We start from the raw sequence: 17893 nt of genomic DNA, 5'->3' as shown, positions 1-17893 counted from the left end.
AATTTCTCCAGCCGTGGGTATCTCCGAGCAGGGCGATTAGACAATAAATGCCATGTCGCTTCCTAGCATACACTGTCGGGTCTGGCACCGGCTTGGTTCCATGCGTCAAGCATCTGGAAGTTACACTGGTGGCTCGAGCTTCGTCGGTGGAACCCGCCAATGACAGCGTGGTATTTGACGAGCTTTTGCCGAGCGCAAGAATACTGAGCTATGGCGATGGTTTCCTGATGGTTCAAAAAGTAGGCTGAGCATTGCTGCTTGTACTGACTGTACATGTTCCAATACGCCAAAGAATCAAGCACGGCGCTCAGCTTGTCGGACACAGGATACAGTTGCTCTTCCAACTGCCAACTGGAAAACCGAATTAAACCTCAGCTTAATTTTAATTTATGTTTCTTATCTACCCGTACCTGAATGCACTTCCATTGCAGTCCTTCACGTAGCCATACTGGATAGCCCACGACACATAGGCCAGCCCATGTGTGCTGATATCGTCCTCTAGGTTTTCTATGGAACATCGTCAGCGTTAGAACTCCATAGCTCAAAATTCACCAAACGTACCACACAGCACATCAAATACAGCCTGGTACGCTGGATTCAAATATATGAATCCCTTCCTCTGAAAGAATAGCGCATTGTGAAAATGGTCGGGCTGAACGCAAACGGCGTCTCGCGCTAATGAGATTGAAAACAAAAAAATTTTTGATTTATGAAAATTAGCGTATGACGACAATGGATTCACGAGCCGCTTGACTTACATTGCTCTCGGGCCATAGTGATTGTTAAAGTCAAGATATCGTTACTCATGCCAAGACCTGTGTGGCGGTGGGGGAGGAATAAAACATTGAGGTGCCGCATGCATCAGCGCCGAAAAACCCCCCAAGCACTCACCTGGATACTGCTGTCCAGGCAGTTGTGGCCGTTGATAAGTAAACTTTGCACGCGGATCTTGCAGACACATCCACTCGATGGTTGTGCTGGAGATACCCAGCGTCCCGTACAACTGCTGTAACTGGTCCACAAGGTGGTCAATCCTGATATTGGGTATGAAAGATGAAATGGGGGGAGTGGATCGGCCAAGGCGTTGGAAGGTCTTGAAATCTTGCAACTGGTAAAGTTTTCGCCGAAAAAAGCCTGGATAAACGTTAATCGTCATATGAAGAAAAAAAATTTCGGTTCAGTTCAAAAGCGGAAAATGCTAGGTTTGCGGCCAACCTTGAAAGATAATCTCAGTAGATCCCTGTGAACCATCGGCCAAAGTGATTTTGTGAACAAAGGGATCGACTGTATTCAACTCGAACTCAACATCGTAGCCCTTGGTTTTTATTTTCTCCAGTATGGATGTATCGATGAAATACTTGAAAAGCAAGGCCAGCGGGAACTCGCCCATAAACCAATCGGTGTCACTAGAATTTCGTACAAGCTTGGCGTCGGAGTTGCCTTTAGCTGCTGGGTTAGAGAGCCAGTTAGTGTCGGATTGACCAAAGTCTAAAGCGAAATAGTCCGTTAGCCTTGTCAACAAGGCATTGGTAAAGAGCATGGTGAAAGAAGAGGTGTGTCGGTTTACATAGGTGGGTGGGTTTAGTCTTTATCCTGTCCGTCAAAGCCGAACGACTGACCGAAGCAGCGATAAACTTTGGCAGAATATGAGGAATACGACGGACTTTCATTAAGTCACGTTTCAGCTCCAGAATTGAAATAACACTCAGGCACCGACCTTTTATTTATTTGGGAATTTATTTTTCTCGCTTCTCCTCATCCCGAGCAACTCTCCATTCTTTTCATCGCAATCACTTCAATATGGAACCTAGAACGAAACTCTCGGGTTTGGGACTTCTAGCTTGTGTGGTCTTATTGTCCATGTTCTATCTTTCATCAAGCTATACCCAAGTTGTTCGAAATATACCCTCTGAATACGTCCAGGAAGAACAACTTCCAATAGTCAATCAATCTGATCTTATTCTGAAGCAAACCTTTCCCGAGCCAGAGGAAAACTTCATGAACAAGATCCGAGATCAGTTGTCACAGGACAACATCCTTGTTATCGCCACTGCCAACTATGGTATGCGGGATTACGTCTACAATTGGATCATATCTTTGGAGAAAACTGGTCATGAGAAGTATGTGGTGTTTTGCATCGACGATGACCTTTACAACCATCTCGAAGCCAGCGGCTACGGCAACCATGCGTCGAAGATTCCATACGAATGGTTCCACAAACCTATTGAAGCAACTTTCTCAGACTATTACTCACCAACCTATGCAGCCATCACCCACGCCAAAACTTTAGTGGTCCAGCGATTGCTTTACTTTGGATTCACTGTCTTTTTCTCAGACGTCGATATCGTATGGCTTCAGCCACATGTGGTTGACTTTTTGGCTGGCCGACTGAGCGTGCGTCAAGAGTCCCATGTGTTGTTTCAACAAGAAGGATATGATCAAACCAACATCAACAGTGGATTTTATATCATGCGGCCCGAATATTCAATGAAGAAGCTACTAGCAGACACCATTGAGCTTCAGGATACGGGTGAATATACACAACAAGGCGCCATGAACAAGGCGTTGTATAATCTTGATATGGATATGCGCACTTCCCCTGTGGTTTTATTGGATCTGTTCCTATTCCCCAATGGATTCGCCTACTTTCAAAACGATGTACCGCAGCGATGGGGTGTCCAACCCTACATTGCTCACGCAAACTACCTGGTAATTAATTATTTATTTTTTTGGGTGGTGACACCGGTACCACAACTGCTGCTGCTGGTTATTTTTGGGACTAACTGCTTATTCTTATTTAGGTTGCTGACGAAAAGCGTGATGCGTTGCGACAACATGGATTGTGGTATGTCAACCAGACCATGGTAGAGACAGCCGATGCCGCAGTGAGCCAGCTACATAAGGAGCAGGAGGAAGGGGACGAAAAAGTGAAATGAGCCAGAAAACACTTTGTATAATTGTCACAGTGTATTGTAAATACCTATTCATCGTAATGTAACTAGCTTTATTTCTCTTCCAGTTAATGTGTTGCTCTTTCCATTTAATATTACACCATAGAACCCACGTCTATAAACTATGTATCCCATTTGACTTTTTGTTTTCGCCTGTGTTTTGGCAGTGAATGTTAGTCCGGGCCTATATTGACAAAAAAAAAAAAAGAACTGTGGCCGCTGTGACACCACCTTTCAAGCTAAGCTACGGATTCTGTGGAAATTAGTTTGAAGGTCAGATTAGAAAGTGTGTATCAGTAGCTGCATATGCAAGTCACTCCAAGCCTACGGTGTTGTGAAACATGGGTATTGTAGAGCAGAAGGAAGTCATTGTTGCACTGAAAGGGAATCGGATGGGGTCCATGGTGTAGAGCTGTATCTTGAACGTCTACAGCGTCGTAAGCATTTCAGGCACGGCTGTACAAGACGAAGCAGCCGCTGAATCAAATATATACCTTGGACGAATCACACCATAGTATTGAGTCTCTTATAAAATAATGCATCCTGTTCGACCGCATCACGCTTTTGGCCCTACAGCGCTATGTTGGCATAGACGCGCGCCATTTCATTCGCCAAAAGCTAAAATTTTAAAGTAACGTCCTCATGCAGAATTTGGCAAAGGCAAATCACCGCTATCCACACTTTCGGCTCCTATTCAATACACAATGACCACAGCCGTCGAAGAATCAACCACAACGACATCAAACACTCCTTTACGAAGGTTATATCCTGGTTCACACGTCGAGGTAGGCATATAGAGCCTCTTGTGCACACTGCTGGCCATGTAACCAACGGGCTTTCCACATTAGGACACCTTCCAATGGCCAACGCTAGCATTAGACGACATTGAGTCGTCATTTTCAGTACAAGAGTACTTGCAACAACTGCTGAGGGAAGATTACACTGACATACAGCGCTTAATAGACTTGCCAGAGGGCATCGATGCGGAGATCTGGCAATATGAGCATTTGAGGTACCCTTCGCACAACATGGTGAAGGGCTGACCTGATCCTAGCTAAACGTCTCCATTCCTCTACTTTTGCTTTATCAGACAGCTATGCTCGCAACTGAATTATCTTATACCCAGTCTGGATTCCGAATGCACCGTAGACTCCTGTCCTGAAATGAAAGCTGACGGCTGGCTGTACCTTTGCGCAGCGCATCCAGTCACCAAATCCGTATGTAGAACTATTAGCTTGTCACCATCGAATCCATTGCTCACGCTGGCTGATCTTCAATAGTGCCCTGCCATCGACTACATCGTTCATACTTTGGACGGAGCCACTATGCTCTTAAACAATTCAAAATACTTTCCTAGCAGGTATGTGACGCGGCGTGGCATGGCAAGTACACGAATACGTGTGCTAACCGAACAAAAACCTCTTCTTAGGATCTCTATTCCAGAACCTTCATTGAAACATCTTCAAGCCATCGCACGTCGGTTGTATCGTATATTCGCACATGCCTACTTTCACCATAGGGAAGCATTTGAGTTTTTTGAGGTGAGCTAGTCACGTCCTAATTTTACCACCATGGGCTTGATCTAATGCTTCTGATACTTTCTTCTAGAATGAAACATGCTTACATAGCAGATTCGTCCGCTTGTCCAAAAAGTATTCTCTCATTCCAAAGTCCCTCCTCATCATACCTCGCAGTACAGATGGCGACGAACCATCGTCAAACTCACCGACGTCTGAATCACCTGCTATTCTATCGCGACGGTCTTCAACATCTACTGTACAGGAGATACCCGATGACACCGATACATCTACTATTGGCGCGGAGGATGCAGGAGATGAGGATCAAGGCTCGGAACCAGCAGACCGAGTGGACGATGAATAAGGCGGCAGGATCTTGTGCAGTCAGGTGGATGGGCTCCTTGGCTCATATTTATTCAAACTTCTTTTCGTTATTCTGATTCATTCATTCATCCTTTCCGTGGAATATTGTATATTGTTGATTACATGGAACTTGATGCATGTCCTAGGTCATGTTCTACTTATTGCGCTACAGTTCATACTGTGAATTGAAAATCAAACTTACTGCGGTTTCAATGGGTAGCTTACAAGTGAATCAAATTTCTCGTTTTATTCATTGCTTTGCTACCTATACATTGTGGCCAGCCAGCACTAGCTCCACCATTGCTGCCACTTTTTTCGCTCCTCTTCGGAGCCGTCCAATATAAAATGAATCTTCTTAATCTCTTCAAACCCTTCGGAAATACTGGGTTCCTGCAATTTGGAGCTGAACATTTGGAACACCATGCGTGATAGTAACTCACGACCACCTTCAGTAGCATTGTACGCCCGGTAGCTGTTATTGTGCTCAGCGAGTTCCCTCGAAGCAGTGAACCAGAAGCATCGAATTTTGGCGTTCCTGTCTTTGGCTGCTTTAATATAATACTCGCGAGTGTATCTCTCTGCATTCGTGTTATCTAGTATTGGAACCGTCAGCGTTGGCCTTTAGACATACAATGCATGATCCATAGCATTTACCTATCACCACTGATTTCCCTTCTGCTAAAGCAGCACGACAAGCTGCTATACACTTTTCTCGAGTCTTCAATGTGTCCTATTTGAGACGGATGGGTGAGATGACCGACGCATGTATAAAGGATCACTAGCTTCCAAAGCGTTACCTGATTGATATAGGCATAGCCCTTGGGCACCAGATGCTTATGGGCAAAAGTGGATTTACCACTAGCTGGGTAGCCGACAAAAACAATCACTTCTTGGTGACCATCTTCTGGAACAAGTGGCGTATCGGCAGGCGAACACACTGGACCTACAGGTTGTATAGGATGTGTCAGCGACCATGGACCGTAGCGACGATGAATGCTCAATACACACCTTCTGTCGTCGCCTTCTTGGGATCAAACCCGCCCCAGCTAAACTTGACGGGCGATTCATTAAAAAAGAACTCCTCCGGCGTTTGGAATTGAATACCAATATTGTCTGCAAACTTGCGGTCGCCACATGAATGGTCCTTCTTCGCCTTGACTTTCCACCCTTCAGCTCTTCCAGCTGCATCTCCAATATAAAAACTCTCTCCTAGATCTGTTTAGAGATCAGTTTCAGTCGCTGAACATTTCACAAAACATCAAAAACAGCTTCTACCTATTTTTCCATTGACACTCTTCTGTAGCAACTCCCACATGCCCGTCGCCGGCTTTCTGTTTATATCCTTCTTCATTGCTGCAATCAACCTCACTGAAATGGAGAGCTGACCCAAGGTATGTAAGTCAACTTTTGCCATCGAGCCCCAGCACGCAACAGTCTCCATGCTATTCTTTTCGATGGTAACTGTAATTCTCCCTACCTGGGATAATATAGTGGCCAGCTTGCGCTTGAAGGCTGTCACTTTCGATGCAGAGTTCAGTCCATTTTGATTGCTCAGTATGGCAATAGCATACCTAAATGTCCAACATCAGAATACGTCCCATCCATCCCTCTATCTCTTCAGCCAGCCTTACCCATCCTTGTGTAGACTTTCTAACTTCTTGGGCACAGACGCGCTTAGCCATTTCCAGTCATTTTCATCTTTGGCAAACGTCCTACCGCTCGCTGTCAATATAAGCGTTCCATCCTTTCCATGCCACATTAGTCCCCGTCCGTAGCATAATTGCATTCACCGTCGTACTTACAAGATCAAAGGCAGCAATTTTAGTCCGAGTATCATCCGATTCACGGGTCACGGCGCTTAATATGGAATCATTGGATCCTTCCCATGAGATATTGAATTTCTTGGAGGCTTGAGGTGACGTAAAGAACGGATGAATGGTAGCATTACTAGCTCCTCGTGCTATGACGGGATTTTTTCAAGAAAGCCGCCCAAGTTTAGTAGGGTTATATTGTCTCGACGTCCAGGAACGCGGAGTACATACCGATCTTGGCTGGAGCTTCCTTTTCTAACGCGTCTGCTCTTCTCTTGCTGGCTACAGCATGTTGATGAGTAGTTGAGTAATCATTTCGAGAACAACAGATCAGAACGTTCCAAACATTGCGACTACGCACCATGTTCATTAGTGCCCATGCTTGAGATTGGACCGCAGCTGAGGGGTTGGGCCGCCGAGGGAAAATAAATTCAACAGGCTGCTGTCGTGACGCTGGATTTTTTTTTTTTAGGGTCTTCAATTTTGGAAACATTTCATTCCAGTGACAATAAATATATCCCTTCGATCATCCATCGACTATAAGAACCCGATGCCATCACACATTGATTGTCTCCAAGAACCTCTGGTCTCTAACACTGAATTGAAATGAAAGTCTATCTACCTCTCCTAGCCGTGGCTGCTCTGGCTGCCGTCGCTACAGCTGCCGAACCTGGTCAATGCGATTGTGATGATGATGATACTGGAGTAAGATTTCAGAGCTCCTTCTGCTTCAGACCTCTGCAAACATGAATAATTTATTTCTTTCATTATGTGTAGTGCCTGGAAGACTGTGTGACTTCTACCAACACATGTCTCGCCGATTGTGGAGCAGACAATACCTGTTATACCGATTGTTTTGTAGGATGGCCAGGTGCTAACAATGCACCACAAAATTTCCCACAGCAAGATGGAGCCTCTACCAATTCGTCTTCCTCCGGTCTCCCTGGCCAATCCGTTCCTCCTATGGCCACAAACATGTCGGGAAGTAGCATGATGCCATCGGCAACTTGGAGTGGAAGCATGCGCATGAGCCCGTCTTCATCCATGCCCTTTGGTATGCCTTCGGCAGGAGCTGCAGGCAATAATCAACGCTGGAATCAGCCCATGAATACTGCTGACAAGACACATGTGAAGTACGCTGGCGCTGCGGCTGCCGTCTTCGCAGCGGGCATGATTCTCTTGGCTTAAACATCGAGTTGTTCCTTTTGTCATAGACTTTGCATATTCAATTCTTCATTAAACTGCACCATCACTTTTTAAAGCATCATTAATTTTCCGTAGTGGCTACAGCACAGGTTTGGGCGTCAGAGAATGGCGTCTCCCTGCCACGCTACGCAATGTAATGTCATGCATAGGTTCCTAAGTTGCTGCCACCGCACTATTCGACTGGACGGTTGCCATATTGACAGCTACCCGATCCATAGGAGTAGTTCACAGCTAAAATGGGTCTGTAAATATTCGTATTACATCCCTTCCTAATTGGCATGTAAAGGTGGTATTCGGTACAGTCCCAATATACCCAGACCTTCCGATCGTTGCCAACTTGAGCGGCGGGGTATCCATGGAGCCAGCACCATGGCTTTGCACAGCAGCGTGCCATATTACAAACACAATGTTCCCCTTGTACCAACCACTATGATATCGGTTGCTGCCCCCAGTCGTCTTTGTGGAACGTCCGTGACGTAAAGGTTGAGAACCGGTTTCAATGGAGTCCATGCGAATTTATAATTTTTTAGGGTCCGGTGGAATTACATCCCATCCCCGTTGCAGTACACTACTGGATACGCCCTGAATATCTTTTCTTGAACGGAGTGTCTTTGTACTAAATGTAGATGCCGTGAATCAAAATAAACAGACGGTATAGGACGATCGATGGTATTTGGCGCCATCCATTTGCTCGTTTGCCTACACCAGCCAGCCCATCCAATGTTAGGCATAGGCAACGAGGAAGGGGATAATCACGACAATGTTTATCCTCATCCCTCACCCTTTTTTATGTACATTCTCCTTGGTGCTGTAAAACAAATGACGGTGACTAGTTTGGGTCATTTTTCTTTCTTCTTTTTGGATCGAAACGCAACTTTTTCTTTTTGGCTCTGGCTTTGTCTGCAACACTGGCAAATCTAATTGAGCATCATCATCATCACCACCTACATCTTTTAACCTTGCATAGACGATGAGAGCAGCAAACCGACATAGTTATTCCTATCAAAGCGAAGAACATAGACGCTTGACGCTCGTTATGCCGAGAGGTAGGATGGTTTCAAAGATCAGCTTGGCAGTGCGTACAAAGATTGACGATCTCTCACACCTGGAACACAACAAAAAAAAAAAAAAACTACCCATGTGCACTGACGATCTCCATCTATTTATTACATACAACCTTGATTAAAATGTAATCACGCACATAATTTTTTTTCTTTTCTTCATTTCCTCTCTTTTCACCATACTTCAGAAAGGCGTCAGATACCAGCCATCTTCAGCGAGTCGAGTCGACGACACTCCAGTACTCCAATGTCCAGTACTTCTCAACAGTTCAATCCGAGGTGAAGTGAAAGCTTACCAGCGTGCGATGATAATTTCAACCTCTCACCTTTAATCTTGATTTACCTTAGCATGCATGAAAGACGTCTACGAAAGGATTCGGGTAATGTGGCTGAATGGAAAGCGATTTTGGTAAAAACGGTCCAACGCTAACGCAACCCAACAATGACAGTGGGAAGAAGGCTGCTGACAGGTATAACTTCCACCATTCGCTCTAAATCAGGGTATTCTAAACACGGTGTTGTCCCGACTCCATTCACGACCAGCGAAGAAGCCACTACCGACAGTTCCTTCAGTGGAGATTTAACAGAAACATGCACAAGTGAGCCACTCCAGGAGATCTATTGCAGCAGCGATGTAGACTCCGACAGAGAAGGATATGAGAAGAGTCCTCGTAGTAGCCATCATAGTACTGGCTATAGAGCCACGCTCACATCCGGTGCTCGATCCAGCCAAACCGATAGCGACAGTGGAGACAACAAAACCACCACCACCAAAAAAAGTCTGAAATCTCTCTTCAGATCGACAACTTCATCCAAACGAGGGAGTGCCGGAGACTATGCAGTTCAGGAGAAGGTAACAGAAACTATTTACATCATGGCTTTACAGACTCTTTCTCCAACTTTTTTGATTCGCTTTCCAATTCATGCTTACCGTCAACCCCAACTAGTCCAATACCGCTATGCACTCCAACAAGTTTGAAGATGCATGGTCATCTACACCCTCTGCGGCAACCCTCTCGCAGGCATCACGTCGTTCTATACAATTGCATCAAACCAATCCAATGATGGATAAAGACGAGCAACCGGAAACGGCTCCTAAACGCTCATCCGTACAAATGCTCGTATCTCCATTCACACGAAAGACGAGCATAAGAATGGTAGCAGAGTCAACCAGCAAATATTCCATATGCTTGCCTTTGGAAGACGATGGCAGTCCCGCTGACTCCAGTAACCAAATGCTACCCCATGAGCAGCACGAAGAAAGCGACTCCAGTATAGAAAGCTTGATGCGAAATGCGTTTGCTAGTGATGTCGACATCAGCCTCTTGGACAAAGCTGACTTCTCATTTCCCGTCTCACCCAGTTTCGACGCTCCTAGGACGGATACGAAAAAGAAAGCTCGCAGTGCCACACTTTCACGTCGACGCACTCGTTCTGGATACGCCACGACTAGAGCACGCGAGACGGATGACTATCTAAGCCCATATACAGATGATAACCTCAAAGTGCCATCGCCGAAACGCTCAAGTTTCATTAGCATGCTCACTCCCAGAACCACATCCCCTACTGGCTTTTCGTCGAAGCCCGTCACACCCAGGCAAAGTTCCAGTGAAAGTACCAGTAGAGGACTCATGGCACTGGGCAACGGCAAAAAAGGCTCTTCTATACGCAGTGTGTCCAGTCAAGCCGTACCGACCATTCAAACCGAAATTGCAGAACCGACCTTCATCCGATCTAGGGCTATCAGCATGACTCTTCGTGGAGTCGATAGCAAAGTTAACCTTTGCAACAATTTTCTTGGCTTGGGCAGCGACCTGATGGGATTAACCACCAAACACATGAAGCACTTTAAATCCGAAAGCGATCTTATCAAACTCAAGGTGAACACCCCTCCGTCAAGGTCAGAGTCGGATCTCTCCAAATATCCCTCGAAAACTTCTTCAGAGAGCAAAGAATCGTCTTCAAGCAATACAACTTTGAATGAATCCAGACCTCATCGGCGTTCAGCTACCATGCGACGACCTACTAGTCCTACCCTTGAAGATGACAGTTTAATATCGCTATTGAGGTGATTATTTTCCAACGGCACCCATTTACGCTAGTCAATTTTAACTCTGACTTGGCTTTATACAGCAACAAACTAAGGAGGCCGGCTCGTAATCGTAGCGCAACTTCCAAACCAGTATCTGAGGTAAGGCATCCATGAAGAAGCGATCGGCAGCCTACAGTACTATTGACATACGCTATCGCGCCACCAAACGATACGATATAGATATTCGTTCCCACTGGTGTACCCCTTTCACCTACATGTAAGTCATGTGGTTCATCTATACAAAGCCTAAGTAACTTCACTCATCCCTCTCCTCCCACAGCTCCATGGCTGCGCCAGAGTGTGGGTGGCGAAGGAAATGTTTTACATGTCTTAGAGGATGGCAATGAAGTGCTGATCATGGAGATGGTTTCTGGAAAACTACAAGTTGTTGCAGGTACAGCAGAGAGATTATTTATTAAACTGGCCGATGAGACCGCCCAAGGTAAGAAGTGTGGGTCCACATGGCAGCTGGTATCATAATGTTTGTAACTCTGACGGCTTCCTAAATTCAAACTCTAGATATGGACTATGTGGATACCTACTTGCTTTGCCATTCGTATTTTTGCAGTCCCGCCGAGTTGCTGGAGAACTTAATGGCCAGATATCCTTTTTGTCGCTGTGGATTGAATCGTTGCAAAGATGCATCCAATGATACCACATTGGCCTACCTCCTTGACATGTCGCTTATACGTTTCATTTAGAAGCTACGCCAGGTGAAGCAGACTACTTTGAAAAGTGGCAGCGCACTATTCAAGTCAAGTACGTAGCTATTCTCTCTATAGATAAATGCTAGCTGTGATGTTGATATAATTCTTCTACTAGGGTGCTTAATGTCATTTCACGATGGCTGAAGCTACAGTATGAGGATTTTCAGTGTAATGAGATACTGCTGCAGCGACTACAGGCGTTCTTGGACGGCGACATCCAGAGAGCTGGATTTAGGTCAGAAGCCGCATTACTCAGAGAGTCGATTCAGCTACAATGCGCTCGTCACGCTCGTCCCGTTCATACCCTCATCACCGTGGCCGCTGATCCGCTTCTTCAAACCGATCGATACTTACATGCCTCATCTAGTCCGAAAACCCCATTGCCTAAATCCAGCACCAAAAGCAGCTTTGTCTCCCGTCGACCGTCTGGAGCATCCAGCATCTTTTCGTTCGTCTCCAGTATCACCACCCCGCCTGAATCACCCACTTTACCCAACGTCTCCTCGACTTCGCTTTCCATGTTCGAGAGCAAGGAGATTGCTCAGTATTTGACGCTGGCGGATTTTTATTATTTCAAATGTATCTCTGCTTTTGAATTTCTTAATGGTACCTGGCGAGCCGGCGCACAGGCAGGGAACACTATGGAGTGCAACTCCTCTCCATCGCACAGCTATGTTCTCAGAATGACGAAAAGAGCAAATATGGTGAGTGGGGTAGGGGGTTCATCCTAGGGATCACGCTGAACCATTTTAACATTTAATTTGTTTCAAATGACTACTCGTCTAATCCCAAATCTTTTGTTCTAGTTGAGTCGCTGGGTCGCCCATGAAACACTGGTCGCCAAAGGCATGAAACAGCGTCGCTTAATGATGAGAAAATTCATTGACGTGGCAAGGGTAAGTCGTCCTATTTTACAGCTGAAGCACATCCATATATGCACCTTTTAAACACACCGGTGGGTCATAGCTCTGCCTCGGTTGGAACAACTACCATACTGCCATGGTGATTGTGATGGGTCTCAAATCAAACAGCGTTCAGAAATTGGAGGAGGCATGGCAGGTTAGTTGACATATAGGGGACGACCATTGCTTTTTTTTTTTTTTTGCGGGAGGTGGGCGGGAGAGGAGCTCATATCGTTCTCTCTAACCATCCGCTTGCTCTCCAGTCCATGCCCAGTCGAGATTTAGCCACCATGAGGTCGCTTGAAAAGCTTCTGGACGTTTCCGGCAACATGCGTCCCTATCGAACAGCTTTCTCATCGGCCAAAGCACCTGCAATTCCTTTCTTCCCCATTGTACTCAAAGACTTGACGTTCTTTGTCGAAGGGAATAAGACGTACTTGGAGGACAACTCGACGGATGTTGCAAGTAGCTACACTTCCATGAAGGATACACGACGACCGTCGCCTAATGAGCTCTCTTTGATCAATTTTGCAAAGTTCCGTACCGTGACTCGGTTTGTCACCAGCATGCTTGCTCTTACTTCTGAGAACTACTCCTTCGCAGGCTTGTTGGAGACCACGCCGTTCTTCAATTTGACCGCCGGTTTCGGAGTAGCACCCGACATGAACACCTCCATAGGCCCACTCGATCTTTTAGCACAAACCATCGAAAGACGTATTCAAATTGTACCAACAAGTCATACCTCCTCATAATGTAGTATTTCACTTATAATATATTCGTAATGCATGAGGGCTTTGTTTAAAAATTTCCAATAGGGTCGTGGCTTGTGACGGGCAAATCTGTCATCGGCAAAATCTGGCTCAGTGAACATACTGTAGTCAATCTTAACAGCAACCCAGTGATTCCATTGCATGATTGCTCAAGACGTTTTATATTGTGGCGGTACGTGTGCATTGACAACCTGTTACAGAAAAGGATATAGCAGCCTTTTGACTAATCCAATGGTCTGATCCAACAGTGTGCTCCATGCCACCAGAGGTAAGAACACTTATAGCCATGCATTGCCAATTCCCCCCCCCCTTCGTCTAACCCACTACCATTCCTACAGTTTTGCGAATTCAGTGGAACGCAAGGAAAATGCAAGGCATGGCTACAGAAGAATAATGCAAAGGAATTTGCAAGATTATATGGGCAAACGGAAGGTGCGATTCCTTCTCCTGATCTTCTCCGTTTATTAACCCTGCTCCAACCCACTAACCCATGCTATCCTAGAAATCGAAAAGGGTGTTGAAGGCATTCAGATTGAAGAAAAGCCAGAGGAAAAGAAGAACGACCGATCGCTCGTCAAGGATAAATCAGCTCAACTTGAAGCCAAGCTCGAGAAGGAGAACAGGAAGAAGATGGAATCACACGTTATCATTAAGCGAGTGGAGAGAACAAAGCGAAAATGTGTCACCACCATCCATGGACTTGAAGTTTTTGGTAAGACGCATGGCAGTGTACTAAAGTGGGAGACGACCTATTTTTGACCCCATTTTGCATAGACGTTGAGTTGAAGAAGGCAGCCAAGATGTTCGCCAATCGTTTCGCATGTGGATCGTCGGTTGCTAAGAATAACCAGAACCAAGACGAAATTGTCGTGCAAGGCGATTTTTCTGATGAATTGTTAGACCTTATTCTAGCCAACTGGCCTCATGTAAGTTTGCTCAAAAAAAAAAAATTCTTGACTGGGATCGTCGGGGGGCCGATCAATAAACTAATAACTTTTATTACCTTGCATATGATGACTAGATTCCTGAGGATAACATCGACCTGGTTGAGGATAAGAAGAAGAAGTAAAATAATAAAAAATAAAATACCTTGGCAATAGGGATGATGGAGTCAAAGGAGCCCATCCATTAAATCCCACTCTACTGTAAAATCACAGTTGCACAAAAAACTATCCAAATTATATGAGAAGGGCGACTTAAACCCGACAAAGGCAAAACTTGATTCCCCTTCCCATTCATTTCATCTCATCTCTAAACCTCAACCGCAATGGGGTCCAGATTCACCATGAGCAGAGATCGCTTAGCTGAGCTCCGTGTTAGTATCACACTGACTCTATCTGGGGGTATTTTTCGTTACTGAATTTTTTTTTTTGGCTTTGGTTCATAGGGCAATACCCGCGAAAACGACAGAGGATATGGGTAAGTAGCTTAAGCAGATGAAGCGGGCGGTAACCATCAGGCTGATGTCTTCCTTTTTATTTTCTTCTTCCTATATATTCAGTCGCCTGAGCGATGAATACGACGAACTACCTCCACCCATGCCCACCTCATACCAACGTTCTCCTACTCCTCCACGAAGTGCCAGCTTTCAAAGTGATCGCGATGACTACTCCCATAGACAATCTCCTGTACCGCCATCACCTGCCTATCAAAAGTCCTCGCGCGGTGATCGATATGCCGAACCTAAATATAGCGATCATTACGAAATGACCCCGCCGCCAGCGAAGATGGGTGGGGATGCATTGGCTTCTACCGAAGGCTTTTTCAATGAGGTATGTGTGGAGTGGTGTATCAGGGATCGACGGGAATTTACTCACCACAACCTATGGATCAGGTCGAGGGCATAAAAGAACTGGTTCGCAACATCAATGACCAAATCATCAAAATTGAAGAGTTACATAGTTTATCGTTGGTCAATATCAATGAATCACAGGCAGAGGAAAATTCTCACCAATTGGATCGTATGGTCAAGCGAACGACCAAGTTGAATAACCAAGCAAAAGACAGAATTAAAGGTAAGTGGGTGGAAAAACCGGATCCAGCCAGCCCACGCAGGCAGAAAAAAAAAATTAAGACTCCTATTATAGCTATCGAGCTGAGCAACGCTCGTATGCCACCAACGTCTGGCGAGCTTCCTATGCGTAAAACTCAGGTGAGTGTCCCATTTTCAGGCCCCCATTTCCACTCGGCTTCTAACGCAATTTCGGATGATAGCATGCTGCTTTGAAGAAACGGTTCTTGGAAACCATTCAGCGATATCAGGATATTGAAAGAACTTTTGAAAAGAAATACCGCCAAAGAGTGGAGAGACAAATCCGTATTGGTAAGGATGAGAACGGTTGGAGTGTTGCTTGCTTGCCTGCTTGCTGATACCCACATGTTGTAGTCAAACCTGATGCCTCACCTGAGGAAATTGACCAAGTACTGGATTCTGATGAGCCACCACAAATTTTTGCACAATCAGTAAGTCCCCCGATTGGAAAAACGCCACCTCGCTAGGTTACATTCTGACACCCTCCCTGCAGCTTATGCAACAACAGCGATCAGGGCAAGCCCGCGCTGTCCTCAGCGAGGTTCAAAACAGACATGTTGACATTAAGAAGATTGAACGAACTATTTTGGAACTGCATGAGCTTTTTATCCAGATGAATATGCTTGTTGAAAACCAGGGCGAGATGCTAAAGGAAATCGATATGCATGCACAGGATACTGTCATTCATCTGGAAGAAGGCAACAAACATGTTGATAGAGCAATTACAAGTGCGAAGGCCACTAGAAAGGTAAGGAACGGACCCGGCATGATGCGTCGCAACTGTTGTCTAACCCCACCTTCTAGAAAAAATGGTTCTGTGTTATCCTGGTGATCATATTACTCATAGTAGCAGCATTCTGCATCTGGTGGTTCGCATTCAAGGTAAGTGTTTATGGGTGCGCTGTGGATCATGACTATACCTGGACTAATGGACTCTCTCAATAGCACAAGGGCGTCACTCTTCCCGGTGGCCAATAGCTAAACCCCCAATGGTACATTTAAAACCTGCATTGTAAACTTCTTTATCTTCTTCCCTTCTATCTCCTCCCATCCTTGAATTACAGTACACAAACCAAACCGATTTCACTATTATACAGATGCTAGTCTGACTGCATTGAGAAACAAAACAAAAACTGATTCTCTTGGGTGGATTTCTAAATAATTGTGGTGATAGAATAGGTTGATTGGTATACTACATTATAGAGATGATGGCGTGGGTTGGTTTTCTTCTACTGGCAGTGACTTTTCGTTGATGTGGGAAGAATTTTTCTCCTCGACTGTCTGTGACGACTCGCCCATATCTGCTTCCTCCACTTCATCGTCGCTCTCATCATCTGATTTCTCTTCTTCGCTTTCAGATGAGACTTCTTCGGAAGAACTCTCTGTAGAGGCATCCACCGACTCATCCATGACTTCGGGCTCGACATCTGGTTGCGATTCGACAGGTTTTTTCGACTGTTCGACCAATGTATGCAAACCTCTAAAGGAAGGGGTTTCTGATTTTTCTTCCAGAGTGACGGCAGGAGCTGCACTGTCTATCCAGACATGGAAAATTGGGAATTCGCAGAGTGATTCGCCTTTCAGAATATCGGCCAGAGGAGAATCCATCATGGGCGTCATATCAATGAAGGTGTTTTGCTGATCGGCCGGAACGAACTCTTTCTTCAACCCAACTACAAAGCTATCTGTCCCTGAATCGATGTACTTTTGCAATTGAAATCTGGTCAGTGCATCTGAGGCATGTGGGGTGTCTGTCGTCAAGATGTCATCTAGTAACTCTCTCATTGGTTTTGACGCTGGAATACTATAAACATGTCAGTAGGGGGTTGTTAAAACATATATTCCACTTTCTGTAACAGCATACCGATGCAGTAACACTCGCTTGTCTTCGCAAGCGGGAAATATGAATTCTACGGTCCAGAATATCAACCTTTGTCTGTTGCATTACAGCTCGATCAGTGAAATATACATAAAATACATATAGGCTGCTCCACACTGCTTACTTCGGGTTATAGTTTGTGCTGTTGATCTTTCTCCTCTTCATTCCCGCAGGAAGCAGAGAAAGCTTTATGCCTGCTCGCTCAGCTTGATTTACCAGTCCTTTCTGCTTCCACATGGCATTTTTGGATACCGCTTTTTTCGGGTCGTTCTTCATATTCAGGCGAGACAGGGTATCAGCTTGTCGAGACATATCTTCCAGATATCCATAGTCTATAGTTTTTGATGTCAGCAAAGGGAGACGCCGGTATTGCACGATTTGAGAAACTTACCGCTCATCATATCGTTATAGCTGTACTGCTTCAGCGGAACGTAGTGGGTCTTGCTGCGTTCGCCTGAGCAGCCCGTCTTTATCTTGTGCGTCTTCGAGCAATCCAGCGAGCAAGATTTGAATGCACATCGAGGACATTTATACTTGAAAGGATTCTTTTTGCAGCATTCGCACAATTGCATAGTTGAAGTGTTGGAGCTAGTCAAGGCCAA

General features: G+C 45.4%; 9 protein-coding genes across 9 annotated transcripts; 6 read left to right on the top strand and 3 right to left on the bottom strand.

Annotated features, from left to right (window-relative positions):
• Positions 1-408: 408 nt before the first annotated feature.
• K450DRAFT_255027 (uncharacterized protein) lies at positions 409-1311 on the bottom strand. The gene is made up of 3 exons (XM_051591285.1): positions 892-1311; positions 759-815; positions 409-675 (listed from the first exon to the last, which is right to left on the bottom strand). Exons 1-3 carry the CDS (start codon positions 1154-1156, stop codon positions 542-544), a joined length of 456 nt encoding a protein of 151 aa, XP_051441805.1. The 5' UTR covers positions 1157-1311; the 3' UTR covers positions 409-541.
• Positions 1312-1575: 264 nt separating this feature from the next.
• Positions 1576-3181, top strand: K450DRAFT_255025 (uncharacterized protein). Its single transcript, XM_051591284.1, has one exon. The coding sequence runs from the start codon at positions 1801-1803 to the stop codon at positions 2866-2868; it is 1068 nt and encodes a 355-aa protein (XP_051441804.1). The 5' UTR covers positions 1576-1800; the 3' UTR covers positions 2869-3181.
• Positions 3182-3559: 378 nt separating this feature from the next.
• Positions 3560-4942, top strand: K450DRAFT_255021 (uncharacterized protein). Its single transcript, XM_051591283.1, has 6 exons — positions 3560-3736; positions 3800-3963; positions 4042-4168; positions 4232-4311; positions 4381-4492; positions 4560-4942. Exons 1-6 carry the CDS (start codon positions 3656-3658, stop codon positions 4830-4832), a joined length of 837 nt encoding a protein of 278 aa, XP_051441803.1. The 5' UTR covers positions 3560-3655; the 3' UTR covers positions 4833-4942.
• Positions 4943-5013: 71 nt separating this feature from the next.
• Positions 5014-7047, bottom strand: K450DRAFT_255004 (uncharacterized protein). Its single transcript, XM_051591282.1, has 9 exons — positions 6874-7047; positions 6634-6791; positions 6463-6575; positions 6309-6402; positions 6107-6212; positions 5840-6046; positions 5629-5774; positions 5486-5561; positions 5014-5424 (listed from the first exon to the last, which is right to left on the bottom strand). Exons 1-9 carry the CDS (start codon positions 7010-7012, stop codon positions 5120-5122), a joined length of 1344 nt encoding a protein of 447 aa, XP_051441802.1. The 5' UTR covers positions 7013-7047; the 3' UTR covers positions 5014-5119.
• A 91-nt stretch (positions 7048-7138) lies between these two features.
• K450DRAFT_254996 (uncharacterized protein) lies at positions 7139-7838 on the top strand. Its single transcript, XM_051591281.1, has 2 exons — positions 7139-7347; positions 7420-7838. The coding sequence occupies exons 1-2, from the start codon at positions 7249-7251 to the stop codon at positions 7828-7830; spliced, it is 510 nt and encodes a 169-aa protein (XP_051441801.1). The 5' UTR covers positions 7139-7248; the 3' UTR covers positions 7831-7838.
• A 1206-nt stretch (positions 7839-9044) lies between these two features.
• Positions 9045-11205, top strand: K450DRAFT_254993 (uncharacterized protein). The gene is made up of 5 exons (XM_051591280.1): positions 9045-9188; positions 9258-9289; positions 9359-9762; positions 9857-10977; positions 11043-11205. The coding sequence occupies exons 1-5, from the start codon at positions 9157-9159 to the stop codon at positions 11113-11115; spliced, it is 1662 nt and encodes a 553-aa protein (XP_051441800.1). The 5' UTR covers positions 9045-9156; the 3' UTR covers positions 11116-11205.
• A 69-nt stretch (positions 11206-11274) lies between these two features.
• On the top strand, positions 11275-13424 carry K450DRAFT_254985 (uncharacterized protein). Its single transcript, XM_051591279.1, has 7 exons — positions 11275-11443; positions 11521-11602; positions 11692-11760; positions 11824-12412; positions 12515-12604; positions 12675-12767; positions 12874-13424. Exons 1-7 carry the CDS (start codon positions 11359-11361, stop codon positions 13360-13362), a joined length of 1497 nt encoding a protein of 498 aa, XP_051441799.1. The 5' UTR covers positions 11275-11358; the 3' UTR covers positions 13363-13424.
• Position 13425: 1 nt separating this feature from the next.
• Positions 13426-14548, top strand: K450DRAFT_254981 (uncharacterized protein). Its single transcript, XM_051591278.1, has 6 exons — positions 13426-13552; positions 13629-13648; positions 13719-13812; positions 13883-14092; positions 14155-14306; positions 14402-14548. The coding sequence occupies exons 1-6, from the start codon at positions 13522-13524 to the stop codon at positions 14447-14449; spliced, it is 555 nt and encodes a 184-aa protein (XP_051441798.1). The 5' UTR covers positions 13426-13521; the 3' UTR covers positions 14450-14548.
• Positions 14549-16426: 1878 nt separating this feature from the next.
• On the bottom strand, positions 16427-17888 carry K450DRAFT_254961 (uncharacterized protein). The gene is made up of 4 exons (XM_051591277.1): positions 17683-17888; positions 17416-17623; positions 17277-17348; positions 16427-17216 (listed from the first exon to the last, which is right to left on the bottom strand). Exons 1-4 carry the CDS (start codon positions 17861-17863, stop codon positions 16610-16612), a joined length of 1068 nt encoding a protein of 355 aa, XP_051441797.1. The 5' UTR covers positions 17864-17888; the 3' UTR covers positions 16427-16609.
• Positions 17889-17893: the final 5 nt, after the last annotated feature.

This window comes from Umbelopsis ramanniana (genome assembly GCF_025399195.1).
Source record: "Umbelopsis ramanniana AG unplaced genomic scaffold K450scaffold_58, whole genome shotgun sequence".
NCBI lineage: Eukaryota > Fungi > Mucoromycota > Umbelopsidomycetes > Umbelopsidales > Umbelopsidaceae > Umbelopsis > Umbelopsis ramanniana.
Note: the sequence above shows the minus strand (reverse complement) of the source record. Positions and strands in the feature narration are given on the sequence as shown.